Here is a 16,959-nt window from a genome sequence, read left to right on the forward strand (position 1 = left end):
TGCATTTATACTGCAATATATCCGTAAACGTATTTGCCTTCGGGTCACTACCGCACCCCTTGATAAAAGCCAGAGGAGCCTAGAATTCATTGTCTTCAGTGAATCTAAAAAATAGATTTTGTACGAAATCTTAAACGGAGAAAATGACCGGTTTATTTTATATTCAAGGATAAATTGAAAAGGACGTGTGTTTTGTATTCAAAGGAAAAAGGAAATTTATTTGATGTTCAAAGAAAAAGATAAGTTAATTAATGTTGAAACTGGAAACGCAGGGAGTTCAGAATTTTGACCCTTTTATTATCGGCTCGTTCAATTTTATTTATTTCTTACTTTGTATACATATCGACTCCGGAAATCAATATATTACTTTCTCTTATCGTTCAGGTAAAGTCTTATATATTCTACATCAAGAGACAAATATTTCTCAGCAGATATACATACAACAGGTTCGTAGAAATTTTTCCCTTTAAAAACATGTCATGAACACGTAACACGCCTACGTGATATCGTAGCCGAGTATACAAAGGATCGGAGCGCAACGAAGTTCCGTAGTTCCTTCTTGCGATTTCAGAGAAATCGCTATACATGTCTATAAAGAATACAAAGATAGTAAGAATGAAAAAGCGTTACAAATATGTTACATTTAGGAGTCATAGCAATCGAATAGCGTGACTACTCGTTTGTAGTATAGGTACAAGTATTCAAAAATTATATACCATTCGTACTTTGACTATTTCCTAAAAATGAAACGAACATGTTTTCTGAAAAATGAGAAAAAGAAATTTCACTTTTTCTATCGGTATCGCGAAATGTATAATTTGTAGAAAACGTTTGAGTACTTTTACGCTATTTGGATACCGATAAATCTAGTGAAAGCTCGCATCGATGTTTCGAAATACACTTGAGCAAATGAATATTACAGAAATTGCCTGTACAAAGGGAAATGAATGACAGTATCGAAGAGTGTATGATCGATCTCGAATGTGGATAAATGCTAAAGGCTGCGCAGTGTAAACGCACTTTTCATACACGTGTGTCGTTCATAACAATGACAATTTTTTTTAACAACAACGACAGTCTAATTCACTAGCACCGTAACGTGGCATTTTAAAGAGTCACTGAACACCCTCTCATTTTCCTCTTTCATGACTTCCTCAATAGCGAAATTGACCTTTTCTCCCCATACCGTTGTGGTACACCCTGAGCGGCGTGTAATTCCCGTTCCCGTTCATCGCTGTACACAAAGAGTGATAAAAGGCGGAGTGATAAAAAATGAACTGTTCTATATGTACGTACATTGTAAGACAACGTATGATAGAAAATAAACGAATTATTATTATCACTCACTTAATTCGTATTCCTTAATAGCAGCTTATATAAAAAATCAATGAAGATTAATCAACGTTCTACGAAATCACGGTGAATTCGCTTACCTTGAACAACGGTGGGTGGTTGTCGCGTGCCTTGTATGGTGTGCGTGTGGCACAGTGGTTTCAATAGGGCATGATACAAGATGAAGTACACTACTGCAACGAACGTGGCCGCGTGGGCCATCCACTGGTAGACGAGTCTCAACGAGTCGACGATATCGGAATCCTCGCCGCCGACATAAGCACCGATTACGGCTCCGATGCATCGACCTGTATTCAAATGAGAAACGTTCAACCTGTGCGAGACATGGCTTGGATATGAGAAATCGTACCAACGCAGAAGTGCGCAATCACAGGCAGTGCTTGAGCTGTCACGGTCAAGTGACGTGGGACGAGGTGTCTGAGATAGAGTATGGCAGTGACCCACATAATGCCCAGTGTGAAGACCTCGAGACCCTCCACGGTCAGGGCCCACCAAGACTCCGACACAAAAGTCAGACCGATAAATCTGAAAACGTCGATCGTCGAACAATCCTGAGATAGGTTCCGTGGCTTAAGCTTAACTACCTAATGATATAAACGGTGAAGGCAGTGATAAGAAGATTACTGTGACCACAGTAGTCCACTAAATGCTCGGACTTCCAAAGGAACAGGAAGCCTGGGATCGCGCTCACGGTCATGGCTACTCCTATAAGAAGCTCATTACCTCCTAGTTTCTGTAAATGTCTAAAGAACAAAGGGAAAACTGAAAAAACATGTTTTCATATAAACAGAACCGAGCGGTCTGAAGCAACATGGCATTCAGCCGACCTTAAAGGTCTGGTTGTTTCATCTCGCGTCGTAACTTTAAACGAGCGGAAGAGCTCTTACAACGGCAGATAGCTGTCCACGACGCTCCAGAAGGTTCCCATGATGATCAGTACTATGACAAGCGCCGCGGTCTCGCTTCCGTATCGCTTGATAGCGCTCATGGGAAGTGCGAGCATGCCGCTTCTGGTGTGCCACCACCATTCCGGCGGGCTGAGGGGCATCCCGTTGGCAGAGAGGGCCACGATCGCTGCCAGGATCATCATCGCGGCGTGCATACCGATCGGAAGATAGTATAAAGAGTTCAAGTTTTCTACGAGAGTGCACAGATAGCCGGTTAACGGACCAAAAATGGCGAAACCAAGGGAGCCGAAGGCCAGCTGCCGGCCCACATCTCCCCGTCCGCAAGAAGTTTCCCTGGTAGCTATAACGACCGCCGCGTCGATAAGAGCTACGGCCGTTGTTGGGAAAATGTCCGCGATCGATCGAATCGCCAAGTACGTCCAGAATACCAAGTGAGACCAATTCTTCGCCTGTTGACACTGGCTCTCGATGAGGACGCTATCCTGAAGAGTGTACGCATCGACCAAGTCGCACTCGATCGAACAGCTCTGGTACACTTCGGCCATACTGGCCTCAAGCCCCGGAGGTATACGACAGGCAAAGTACTCCGCCACGGGATACGCGCACCAGTCCCGATCGCTCTCGTTGTTCAATGCTTGTCCCAGAGTCGCGTTCACAACCAAACTACTTGAATACTGAGTGTAAACGTGACAAACCACGTTGTCGCCTTCTTTGAAGCACAGGTGAGGCGGCTCGCTATCGGGCAACGCGAACCTCCGAGTTTTCTTGGCCTCCTCTGGGTCCTGTAATGCCGCGGTTTATTTACTCGTTTCTTTGAATAGTAAATCGATGAACTTACTTGAATCTGAGCGTATATCTCGCTCTCGAGTGGAATGACCGTCGTTTCACCGCTGCCGTCGAGGTCGGAGTCGATGGTACCGGAAGTGCCGCTCTCCTCGGAATGCCATCGTTTCGAACCGATCGGATAACAAGCGTAGTTGCAACTCTCGAGGAGCAATGGCCCAGGCCTTGTATCGTCGGACCATTTATGACAGGATTTACGATCCTCGCATCGTTCCTGCAGCACGACCGCCCCCGTTTGGTCGCAATTGAATTTTACGTCTGGTCTCCTCTCCCTCGAGGGCTCCACGTGATCCACGGATGGGATAATTAAGAGGAAAGTGTAAAATATCGCGGAGAGGAAACAAGCGATGGCGATCATCACCCTGAGGTAACGGCCGGTCGAAGATTTCTCGCTTCGTCCTTGATGACCGGCCAGCTTGTCCGCGATGGGAGCAGCGAACAAGGGACCCAAGATCGCAGCTGCTGGCGAGATCATCGAGATCATTCGGATTTGTTTGATGCTCAGTCCCACTTCTGTCATGTGCAGTGGAAGAAAAGGGAAGAGGCATCCCATTCCTAGTGAAGATATTATATCATTCGCAAGATGATGGAAATGGAATTGTCAGTTCTTTATATATATGTATATATATTGAAACTATGTATGTATGTATGTATGTATGTATGTACCTCCGAAAAAGAGGAATAATAAAAGCTTCAGAGAAAGAAGATTGGTGTTGATAAATTTCTTCTTCGGCAGATCTTTCGTCGCGTCCATTTTTTCCATAGATGCCGTGGCTGACATTTCGTATATATTATCAAGTCTTTCGTTTCGTTTAATAGCAGGTACAGAGGATTCGAGAGAGATTGGTGGAGATGGGTGGCCGTGTACTACGCCGTGGGTCCTCCTTTACTCTCCATTTCTATTGGTCCACTTTTACTTAATTACCTAAGCAAAATTGAAAATAGATCTCTTGAAATTTTTGCTTAGACTTGAATCGAGTACTAGAAAATATTTCAATTTTATTTCAATTATTGGAGTCATTTAAGATCGTTCCATTCCCTCGAATTCAATATTAGTATTATCAACTGTCTCATATGTGTTCCCCGACTCGCAAATTACCGCGCCGAAGAAGGTACTCGCGACGCGGATCGCACGTGCAATTGAAACCAGGAACGCGATCAAAGGCACCGAGCGGCGTTTGAACCGAGTCCAATCATTCATAACTTATGAGTACAGAACGATTGTCGTCCGTGAAAATCGATCCTTTGGTTCCATCGAGGGAGCTTCCCTTGTTGATAGAGGAAGGCCACCCTAACTCGTATGTCCTGCGTGTCACCGGGAGGGTTCATTATGCGGTTTGTGCGTGTTTGCAGTCTGTACTTGAAACGTTTCAGAAGGGCCCGTGAAAAATAAAATTGTCCCTTACTGTTTGAAGAATAAAACGGGTACCCAAGACTTTTTGCAAATTAAAAACCTGGGAGCGGGATCTTGAAATCGGGAATGTCTCTTTCCTTGATTACCTGAATGATCAAAGATCGATCTTTCTGGTCTGGAAGACAAAACGAAACTTTCTAAAAACGTATTCAATCTCGTGTTGTCATTCTAGTATATTTGTGAAACAACATCCTTCTGATTCTCCAATATTACTTCAGCACGTGAGACACAAAAGTCTATAAATTTATAACACTACTCGTGTGCTTTGCTTGTAGCAAAATTATTAACATCGCACGTTAATTTCATTCCTTTTTTAATCGACTATAAATTGTCGTGGAAAGACTTGACCTACTTGCCCCAGAGCCAGTTCAATTTTCACTATTCGCAAACATCGCGTAATCGCGACTTCCTTATTTTCACGGCGTGCCGCTTTTTACCGGAACCGCCGCCGCGTCGCGAGAAAAAGCTGTCTTTTGATTGCGTGATCGTTCCACCCACGTACATTTCATTTCGCGTCAACCACGAGGAACTAGAGTTCTAAAAACCGACTAACAGGCGCGTTTCCAGTTTCAAAACGCATGGGAACGTATCCGATCCAAAACACCCGGGAATATCCGATGCAACTGCACGTCAATTTGTCAGATCTATAGGGAATACTGTTACAATTTAATTATTCAGATGGATACAAACTGGAATCAGTTTTGATTTCAAGGATTCTGATGCTCATTACTGGCCTACAATTACATACATTTATAGAGAGCACAGAGCGCGTCTGATCCATTAAATAAATTTAAGGGGCTTTACCAGTGTGAAATATAAAAAAAAAATCGAATTTTTTTTGCATTTTTCGAAAGTTTAATTACTACTACTACTAACTCTAATTACTTTAAATGCATTTTTCTCGAAATGGTATTTTTCAAATTTGCTGACACTATATAACTCAAAGACCAATTATCCGATTGACTTGAAATTTTAACAGAGTGTTCTAGACATGCTTTATTGTTGAATGATTTAGGATATTCTTGACTGGGTGAAAACTGTAATTTTAGCAATGAAAAAACGACAATTTTTTTAAGGAAAAGTCAAAAAATTTCTTAAAAACTTCGCCATTTTGTCAGATTTCAACATTTCTCGGATATCCTACATGATACAACGGAAAATTCCTCCTAGTTTAAGAGCGCCTTTGTCTTTTTTCTTTTCAGCCACCCCAGAGAACTGTACGATGTTAGCAGTTGAGGCACATTTTTGTTGGCGTCTCGGGAGATAGCGCATAACTTGGTCGCCTTTAGTTATTTTTGTACGAAAAAATTATTTTACACAGTTCATTTATAGGCAAATACATGCATAAAGTTTAAAAAAATTCCATAGAATACTTTTCTTACAAAAAAAATCTTCAAAAATGACCTAAATTTTAAGCGATCACACGGGTAAGGCTCCCCAATTTTTCAAATGATATCACTAAACTTTCATTCATTACATCGTCAATGGACCTGGGATGCACGGAATATAATTTATTGAACCACAGGAAGGGCTGAATGCTTTCACTGGCGACGTTCAACATTTGCTGAGACATATCGAGATTCGAGCCGAGGCATTTATCATCGTCACGCAGTAACATTCCACACAGTTGCAGATTACGTATGCGCGACGTAATCGTCGGTAAGGAATCAGAAGATGACAGCATAGCTGGTCACCTAGCAAGTTTCACTCGTCCACCTACACTCATTCATAATTAAACGTCCGCCAGTTTCGTCCAATCGTTCGCCTCCCTCACGGATGTTACCAGCGACCGTCTTAATACCCTCGAGAAGGAAACGAGAATTACAGGGATAATTGTACGGCTTCAACGATAATCTGGTTCCCACTGTTCCTCAGTATTTCGAGTACCTACACTTATTCCTGACGTAGTATCAGGCCAGGTTCATTTCGCATAATTTTAATCCAGCTTCCCAAGTAGCTGGCAAATTTATGGCACAATAAATTTCGTGTAATAGAATCCAGTTCCGTAGAGTATGAAAACATTTTTTAATGTTTCGCCTCGTTTCCAGAATATTGATTCGCAACAGATTAGCTGAGTCACCCCGTGAGTGACCCAGAAAAACCGGAATTCAAAGACCGATTGGCATACGCATCGGCTTACGTTAATGGATGCGAACTCCATTGAATTAATATCGGCAATCTCTCACTGCCTTCGTATTAAAACGGACCAATACGCCTTATCAGTAGATATCACGTTTAAACTCTTTAGAGCGACGTAGTAATTACTTGAAATTAATATTACAATGGGTAGTAAAACGATGAACTGCTATTGTTATAAAATTCAGTAGAAAGAAATAATCGTTCCAGGAACCAATAGAGATTTGTTGCGGTACCCTTCGTCATAGTAAGAATATCTCTTTGAATATTTTATTTAAAAAAGAACGGAGGAACTTTATTAGAAAAGAATCGGGCGTCAAATCTTCGACTGGGATGAATAATTTATACATTATCGAGCGGGTCATTAGACAATTCGCCATGCAGACGTGAGTGAATTATTGCTCGAACTGTCGCACAGTTTTATCGGATGGAATTCGCTTTTACGTCCGACAGCTCGATTATTAAGGCTACAGGCTATTTTCTACCCTCTTTCTCCCTTGGCGCATTCAGCCACCATTGTGTTTTTTCGCTAACGAGATTTAAATGATACGAAACGTACAAATGTCGTGTCCTAGACAAATACGTATTAATTAATTATGAATTCAAAGAAGAACGAAGCGATTATTTTGATTGTTGCCCTAATCGGAAAGCTAAGCGAACGCAGTTTGTCGCCGCGGTCGAACCGATCTCCGGATTCAATTCCTCAGACAGGGACGAGTGCGACACTCGTATTTATGGAGTGTTCTCGTCCGTTAGCGATGACAAGAGCGTCTGTCGCGCTTTTCTCCCGTGGACTTCTTCCCCGACTGTGCTCCACTTCGGTTCATTGCGATTCCACGGAGCCGCTTTTCGATTATCTCGCAATCAGGCTTCGAGTATGGAATAAACGCGGCCGGAGCCTGTAACGACGAGTGCGTGCACTGGAATGGCAACCCTAACTGGGTTAACGACAGGTCACGGAAGCCTCGAATGTTTTCGCTCGCTACAAACCGCTTCTCCATCGCTCTATCCCGCGCCGCGGTCGGAAAATGCATCGCGAAATTTGTCGACGTCACAACCAGATAACGAAATGACTTCTCGTTTTGCTCTGATAAAATCATAATTATCCCGTCACAGTATCGACCCTACCTATGCCAAACTATAGAAACCAAAAACTTTCTAATAAGATTTGTACATTATAGTATAAAATAATTTTGTATTTATTATATTTCTTATAGTATAGTATAAAATAGATAAATGAACCGTGCAGCTAGTAACAATGAAACTGAGCCAGTTCGGGCTTGTGTTCTCTAACAAAATTCAAAACGAGTAATAAGTCTACATTTTTCAATGCTTGATCTGGCAACGATACAGTTGGACTTTAACACAATTTTGCCGCGACAAAGACATAAACTTATTACTCGTTTCGAACTTTGTATCAATGTCCAAAAGGTTACATATAATAAAATATATAAAGCGATATTATTTCATTGTCCAGGAACGTTTCTGGTTGTTCTTGCATCTCGAGCAATCTGTAAATTATTGGAGAAGTTTAAATGGGAAATGGGAAAGTTGACTGCAATTAAATATGTGTGTCAGATGCCGCACAATTCTTAAGTAGCTTCCCAGGAATCGCGAACCACGTCACGTAAATTGTTCACACTTCTGGCTCGCGCATCATTCCTTTGCCATTGTAAGTTACGTTCCACCCCCGTCTATTAATAGTCGCGTGCGAACTATGCCTTTCGAGCAGCCGTGATTCGTTCAATGGTTTGGTGGCCCGTGAATGACGGAAGTGACGTTCGTGATTATGCGTGTACAACAAATATAGCGATCGGATGTCGCACTTCGTGCTCACACCTACTACTTCCAGATCGCATACTAAAGTGATCCTCGCCTTCTTAATTATTTCTTATTTGATCTCGATAAAAGAAGTAAAAAGATGAGGTCTTTTTTTAGAAGTACTTAGAAGTCCACGGAGAACGGAAGTGATACCCGTAATTATGATTGTACAACAAATATAGCTATCGCACTTCGTGCTTATTACTTCCAGTTGGCATACCGAAGTAATCGACAGGTTCTTCTCACTTGCTTCTCATTTTGCCTTTTAATATGATACGGGGAGTGATAAAAAGTAAAGAAAGAGATAAGGGATGAGGTTTTCTCAGAAATGTATACGCGGAGGAAGATTTTTGTTTGGTTACGGTGTCTTGGTGTCCTCCGTAGACCAGTTCCTTACATCATCGGGAACAGGTTGTTGATTACGTCAACGTACGCTTCGAGTACCTTGAAATCCACACGTTCGATGCTACCGTAATTAACGAGAGCATTCCCTCGAATACATAAATAGCCTTGTTCTTTTTATTATAGACACGAGTATTAAAATAGACATGACACGTTCCGCACTTGCTCGCAAGTATTTCGTAATCCCATTCAGGATCGCAGTCGTATTGAGGAAAGTAAATTTTTCACTCTAGTGTATTTCTCCCCGCTTTTCTTCAAGAATCCTTTTTATTCATGAAAAACTTTTCACGATGAGTACTCGAAGCTTTTAAGGATGTATTGGCTATACAGTCAATCCCAAAAGTTTATGTACCTTAGAAAAATGCATTTCCTATAATTAAAAAGAAATCAGACGTCAGAAGTCGCATTGTTTCCTTAATTGCGTTGCCACGTATATTCGTAGAAAAATTTTTCGCCCAAACGACGCTGAACGGGGACACTGACCCCGGGATTAATTAAATTTCTTTATACAAATTCGGAGTGTCGTAATTAAGAAGAAACAATTATTTTATGTTAGTCTGAAAAGGATCCGACAGACTTAAGACACTTAAGAAGTTTCTGATTTCGTTACAAATGGACTTGGCAGTTTTTTTTTTACCTGGAGATTTCAGACTGAGAGCTCCGTGAAATAATTGTAGGAGGAATGATCGCCACGACGATTTTCGACGATCGTAAAAGAAAGGAACGATACTTCCTGTCTCGAGCAGGAAACTCCTCGTTCGAGCTATCATCTTTGCAAGGGAGTATGCAATAGATATTCATATTAATCTCCGTCCGTGGGTTGTCCAATCTCGTAATGGCACGTCTTAGCGAGCAAGAACCCCGAGGAAAATGACTTTTTCACTGAATATCTGCGTCGAACGTGGATTCATCGCGATTCAACCGGAATCTCTGTTAGATCAGCTTTCAGACTATTGTTCACCGTGACTGCAATTTTCTCAGATTCGATTTATGACTGGAATATTTTATTCTTTCAAGATACTGATTGAAATTATATTTCGAATAACGCATGGCTATGATGAAGTCACTTTGTTTATCGTCTAGGGTCACGAGGTGAAATATCGAGAGTGTTCCTCTTCCACGATTTCATTAGCCTAATTCTAGAGCATGTAGCCTGTCGTGTTAGGGCGATGCGTGGGCGGAAGGACACGCATGATATTTCTCATAGAAGGGTCGCTGTTGCGTGCAGGTAGCACGTCCCAGCCACACGTTCCAATATATCATCAATTAATTTACAGTTACTCAGAGTTTCTGACAGAGGCGATTCTCCGTGAATCATTTCTTGGACGCTGTCTGGGTCCTCGAGTGGCAGCTTCAATAAACCCCGACACTGTGACAGTTTGTAATTCGTGACATTGAAAACGTTAATTGCTATGTTCCACGGTTGCATAAGGTAATTGCTCGTGCCGGAGCCTGTCGGACAATTACCGCTGTTCGTTAACCTCGCGATTAAGAATTCACGTTGCCGGAGTAACTTGGAGCGTCACATAAATCTTAGATAACGAGATTCGCTCGCTTCCACCGGAAATTCTAATCATTCCTCATTTTCCCGCCGTGGAAATTCTCAAATGATTTATCCAGATGTATCAAACATTTAATTCCTCGCACACCTCAGATCTTAAATTCTCGTCTATCATCTTAAGCTCCCCATCAAACCCCGAACGCAATAAACCCTAACCGCCTTCAGCAACAGTTGCGATATTAAACCTCAAACGTAATAGCCGAGATCCTGGAACTCAAGGCATTCTCAATCCCGAGGACTAGAACAACGGGTCACGCTATCACAAATTACAACTACGACTGGTCTAACCGTAAACGGAGCTCTTTAACGAGAATGACTAAACGACTGGGATATCCTTGAAACCGAAGCGATTCCGAAAACGGAGTGTATCCTATAGTTACTGCTGACGCAAGGTTTGGTTTTCTTTTTTAGCTAGACGCTGGGAAGAGAGGCGGGGAATGTGAAAACGAGACAGATTTCACGATCGATTCGAATTACTCATTCGTGGCGTCGCACGACTCAACGCCTAATTCATCCCCATCAACCCCGGGATCTCCCCTTTCCATGATCCGCGCCACGGTTCTCTCTCACGCGTCCCTTCGACGGTGTTTCGCAACACCCCTTCGACGCGATGCAAGAAGCTGCGAGCGGGTTTTCGAGAGCACATTATGCAGATATGACAAATACGGTTGCCTAGTCTCCCTACACGGTGATTACACGTTTGATTCCCCTAGTTTCCTAGCAGATGTTCCATGCAGACGTTGATCCCCTCCGGCTTGTTTCATTTTTAACGATAAGATGCTGATCATTAATAAAATATACAGAGTGTTGAAAAAAAACCATTCAATATTTATATGGTATATAGGATACACTGTACTGAGTAAAAAAGCTTTAGTAAATATAATTCGAAAGGTCGAACGTTTCTGAGATATAAACATTTTCGTTTTTTATTATCATAATTAACTTACTACTGAATTTTCAATGTTTGCAGAAGATTTCCACGTGTCCATTTCTACACACGCTTGGCATTTTTTTTTTACAGAGTCACGAACACTCTCGAAAATTCCACAGTCTGCCAGAGTTTCGATGACAATGGGTCTGTTTCACAAAGACGTTGGTGAAGTTTTTGGAACAACATGTGAGAGAGAATCCTTCGATTAAGAAATTTTTCCGCGTAAAGACGTCATTTGCAGCTAAAGCACTTCCATTAATACGGCCATACGTAAAATGCATATCTGCCATTTCTTCATTCGAATAATACGCTGACATTTTCGCGATAGTTTGTAATTGTGTAATATCTACATTCGTCGATCAACAACTGACTGATTCTCAATGAAATCTACTGTCGGCTTGAATAAGAACATTCAGAACGTGATTTATAAACACTAAATGAAACATCGCATGCGATGGAAGCAAGTAAGTCAATCATGATACTAGTAAACAAAAATGTTTATATCTTAGAAACGATTGACCTTTCGACCTATGTTTACTAAGACTTATAAATATTGAATGGTTTTTTTGAACACCTTGTATAAGTATAATGATGTACGTGAATTGAATTCATATGACGTGAAAACATGGAATTCTTCATATTTTATGCGCATACATCCTTCTATAAAATCTGTAGTTTAACATTAATTAGATTATTGAATTATGCTGAAGACGTTCGAACGAATTGATAAAGAATTGGTAAAATTGAAATTTCCTGGAGAGCGGAATCTACTAACGGGCGTTGAATGATTAAGAGTACAAAATGGCTGTTGGGACGGTGTGGTTGAAAAGTCTGCTCGGCTCGAGGAAATGAAGTTCCTCGCGAAACTACGCCAAACTATTCCCTCCCTTACCGAATCCGCGCGTCCCACAATAGCTATTCAATTGATTTTACCAAGTTTCCCGATATAACCGTCTGAAATATTGCAGCCGTCTTTATTGTGATCTTCCATAAATAAACGGCCCTGAGAATCGAACCGAAATCTTTATCACTGCAACAGATTCAACCAGACTGCAGACCCGATGTATTCACAGACAAATGTAAAGTGCATACGTGCGACGTTTAAGTCACGAGAGAATCCGTTCAGAACGCATTTTTCAACCGACACAGTAAATACTTCGCTTTGCACAGAAGCCCGCAGTCATCCATGACTAATTTGAAATTGTCAAATAAACTCTACCCCCTTTCGAAGGATTAAAGTGCTCGATGAAAAGGACAAAACCTCTCATAGGACTCTTGTGTTTAATGAATGCATCCAGTAACCCTCGTACTAAAAAATCCCATCCAATTCTCTTTCCCTTCGCTCCTGCACGATTTCAACCTGTTATCAATCAACGAGCGACACGATTGTGCCAAGTACACGGTTGGTAAACGGCGTCGGGGTCGACAAAAAGGTTGCACGCCAAATTTCCGGCTAATACTGCCATTTCGTGAGTGGCAACGAGTTTCATTTTCACCAGAGGCAAAATGAATATCGCTGTTTACAAGCCTTAGACTGTATTATCAAACATAGTTGTATGTATGAAATAAAAATTTGTATTCAAATACTCTTTCAGATATTTTCGCCAATTGTGACATAAAAATTGCTAATGTCTTTCATTTGAAATACAATCGAAAGTTTATAGTAAATATCCCGATTTGTGGTCACGTTCCGAGGCAGGGAGAAGAAATTGTCACGTGAACACAAAATTGGAACGTTTACTTTACTACAAAACAATTTTTGATGGACAATGAACAGTTGGAAGACTTATGAACGAAGTTGTACAGGATGGACTTGTATTTGCGGCGGATAACGGAACCGATGCTCGGGGGCCTTCCTCGGCGTGCGAGCGAGAAAAACGGGACGCGTGTAAACGCGAGCAGGAACGATGAAGAAACGTGGAAGAACCCTAAGAGCATAGGAGTCATCGGAACGGGTTCTCGGGAAGTTTGTTCGATCGCGAGATTATAGTCCCTCCCGCGACGGTAAAAGTAAAACCGCGTTCGCTCGCGCGAACACAAAACGATTCTCGGTGCTATACTTGGGCTTGCCGGTCGCCAGTTTTCGACGGGTAACGGTAGTCGATACGAGTCTACGGTTCAGACTCGATTTATCTCGGAAATTGCATCGCGTCAGAACTTCGTATCTACACACTTCAAGATCGTATCAAATTGTTATTGATTCAAGAGAAGCCCAAGGAGAGAGAGAGAGAAAGGTCATTAATGGCGTAGGTACATTCTGAACGGCGTGTGTATCGAGTCGTAATTGACAAACAAAGTTTTTCAAACCCTTTGTTCTTCGAGCAAACAGGCAGGGGAGACAAAAGGTCCGGGAACATTTAAAGTATCAAGCAAGCATAAAAGACCTTCGAGTTAAGAATTCCCTGGAAGTCCGGATGGACTCGTATAAACAACTCCTCAGACTTGCAGCAGTTTAATAAGTCGCTTCGCAGATATTCCACAAGTAAAAGTTTAATAAGTTCTCCCCGTCTGACGCGATATACTTTTTAATTCTCGCCTAGCGAAATCGAATCGGAACCGTTTTAATCCGGAGCCACCGTTTGGAATCTCATTTCCTGTACGTTTTGCTAGATTACAAGGTGATCTAAATAAAGCCAACCACATTCTTCGTAGATGCAATTATCCTCATTCTTTTTAGAATATGCGTTATCCCATCGTTGAAGAATGCAAACCATTATTACGTTACCGTCGATTTCCAAGGGTAACACAGTTACCCGTATCCCCGAGTCTGTATAAATCTGTATAAATTTGACGGCACGAGAGTTCAACGTTCCCAACGTGAGTTTTCTGATACTTTGACGGCGACGACAGAGAGCGAAGACGGCGACGACTCGATAATTAACGGGGAAAGTATCGACAAAAAGTTCGACGGCGTGAGTTAGATTTAATTAATGACCGCCGCGACACGCCGCGAATAATTTCGTCTGGGTAACCGCATTTTCTAAATTAATTCCCGTCCGGCCGCGGTGTTTTCTGCCCTTGATATTTCCGCGGCGAGGTGCACGATGGTCCTCCAGCGTGTCCCCAAAGCGACTTTTCATCCGTCGGAACCGAATGGTACGCGAGTTCCTGCGGTCGATGCGAAATCACAAAGCTCGCGACGCGATCCGACGAGACAAAGTCACGGCTTTATCTTTTTTAAACTCGATGACGCGATCGAAGTTTTGCTCTTCCCGAAACGCGTGGGCGGTCCCGATGATTCTTAACTGACAGTAAATCATCAAATTTCGTGAAAACGTCACTCTGACATTTTATTCGGCGCGATAACGAGCTTTCCGCACGTCATGGTGCCAGAATTCAATTAGAACGAACAAATATCGACCGCGATATCATCTTTATAAAAAGAATGGAACCGGTTTCTGCGAATTCAGTCATATTTTGTGTTGCACGCTAGAATCAAATATGTATGTATGTAGGCATACGGCCTTCGTGTTAATACGGCCGATGAGCTAACGTATTATGATATACTTCGCTCGACCATTACTGAATGTTTTGATAAGACTAAATATCTTTACAAGAAACTTGTTTCGCCGTAATTGCGGAATATCGTGCGCATTGCAAATGTAGATGATGCATTCGCCTGATCGTTTTCATGGACATATTGATACGCCTATGTACATATGTACGATGCTCGTTTTCATTCGTCTATTCCTATTATACACGAGCCAGCTACATGGCAGGGAATGTCAAGTGTAATTAAATCGTTTAGCTTAATTAAATCATCGATTCGATCAGCTTAATTTTTAATGTTCACACGCGAGACTCGTGCTTAGGCGTAGAAATGAAGAGAGAATGAAAGAAACAAATCTGAACGATGGTAATCTGTTGTCGCATGTAAGTGGCTTGTGAGAAAGTGAGATATATGTAAAAGCGATTATAAACAACACGAATGGCGTGCCGAGTCGCTAATGCGGGCCGCTTTATAACGTAATCTAACTCGTCCGTACGATTCCCCAGCACGGATCACCTTCGATCCTGAATCGAACAGATCATCTGCGTTGGAACACAAGGTAGGATAATTACTGCCCATTAATCATCCTGAACGATCCGCGGACAAATCACAGCTACCGTCAATTAAATCGCGGTTTTGGTACACGAATAATAAACGTGAGAGAATGCGTTTGGAGATTGGCCTCGTTCCATTGTACAGAAATGGAAAATTCTCCATGGGAGGATGTGGTCCGTTTAAAACAATTGGCTATGATTTAAGACGAAAACGGGGTCACGTAGATCTGAGTGGAACGAGAGAATCTACGGTCGTGGTACGCGTGTACCCAGATACTGTACTTCGATCGGCGTATCGAAGGGTTGCTGCCCGGGGTCAACCGAGTTTCCGGGATCATTCTGTATAAGAGGAACTTGAATCGCGAGGGTACACTCACCCCGACAGCTGGGCCCACCGTGTTTTCCCTCACGGGTAACGATTCGTAACAGGTATCCCAGGCTCGAATCACGAAGTGTCACGCGAAACCATACCTCCGTAGATGGTTCCAGCACGAAGTCTGCCGAGCGACTGTTGCGTCCCGGTTTGTTCACGGCTCCCCTGCACGCCGGCTCGCGCTTCTCCGCGCGTAAACGTCAATGCGAGTGCTCTCTACGATCGGCCCACCTTTGCAACACCTTTCCCGTGCACCTTTCGTTGCACCCCCAGCTACGTCGCGATGGGATTCATCCGTAAATAAAGACGATCCCGCCAGCGACGGGTTTTGTCACTGAAATCTTTTGTACACCCTCTAAACGGTGAGAAGAAAAAAATACAAGGCAAAGGTGAAGTTCATATTTCCAGCATTCTACGTGAAGGAGTGCGTCGAAGATCAGAACCGTCGGAGAATTTTTTATTTATTTTCACCGTAGCTCGATCGTTTAAACGGAAACAAGAATACTCCCTATGTGGCCTCTTATCTAACTGTTTTTACGGTATGGTGACCCTTCCGGAAATCGTTCCTACCGTCACAGAATTAATTAACACCTCGTTCCTAAGTTTGCACCTGGTTGGATATAATTAGAACTACAGAGCTGTGCATCGCACGGAATTAAAACTGTAAATTGCGTTTATAAAAATTTATATGAGATCTATTCTTATTCCTCTTTTATTCTAAAGAAAAATATATCGTTCATCCCCTGAGATTATTTTCTGTGTCCACTATAATTAAGTTTATGTTTAATCTGAACGAATAGTGTTTTCACCTGATCATTGGATCGACATGTGAATTTCACTCTGGAGACAAATATACCATGAAGAGACTGAATGATCTAGGAATCGATCAATTGTCAATTAACAGAGATCGACCTACCGTGTTCGCGCCTAATTTTACCGACTCGCGTTGCATTTCCTGGGTGCATCTCCTTCCACTTCCGCTTCGCTAACTCAATGGCAAGAGCGTGGGGGGTACATTCGAGTTCAAAGATGTTGTAGAGATCAGTTCCACGTTTCTCGTAGTAGAGGTTTATCAAGGATATAAAAAGAGGTGCAGTGCTGCGGGGGCGGCACTCACCGACGAGTGGGTTGGAGTGGGTGTCGCGGGTGCCGGGGACAGTTCTCAAAATTGTT

At 42.3% G+C, this 16,959-nt stretch overlaps 1 protein-coding gene across 2 annotated transcripts; it reads right to left on the minus strand.

The window, feature by feature from the left end:
* Positions 1-379: 379 nt before the first annotated feature.
* LOC108630566 (uncharacterized) lies at positions 380-15,969 on the minus strand. Of its 2 annotated transcripts, XM_018033955.2 has the most exons (9): positions 15,791-15,969; positions 3,771-4,029; positions 3,100-3,659; positions 2,241-3,043; positions 1,938-2,096; positions 1,703-1,878; positions 1,434-1,640; positions 1,348-1,371; positions 380-1,234 (listed from the first exon to the last, which is right to left on the minus strand). In XM_018033955.2, exons 2-9 carry the CDS (start codon positions 3,883-3,885, stop codon positions 1,155-1,157), a joined length of 2,124 nt encoding a protein of 707 aa, XP_017889444.1. In that variant the 5' UTR covers positions 3,886-4,029; positions 15,791-15,969; the 3' UTR covers positions 380-1,154. The 2 variants fall into 2 exon arrangements, with proteins under 2 accessions (XP_017889444.1, XP_017889536.1); XM_018034047.2 differs by lacking the exon at positions 1,348-1,371 and having other exon boundaries at positions 15,791-15,964.
* Between the last annotated feature and the right edge of the window lie 990 nt (positions 15,970-16,959).

Source organism: Ceratina calcarata, unplaced genomic scaffold, assembly GCF_001652005.2.
Source record: "Ceratina calcarata isolate Rehan_Ccalc_2016 unplaced genomic scaffold, ASM165200v1 scaffold1, whole genome shotgun sequence".
In the NCBI taxonomy this organism is placed as follows: Eukaryota; Metazoa; Arthropoda; class Insecta; order Hymenoptera; family Apidae; genus Ceratina; species Ceratina calcarata.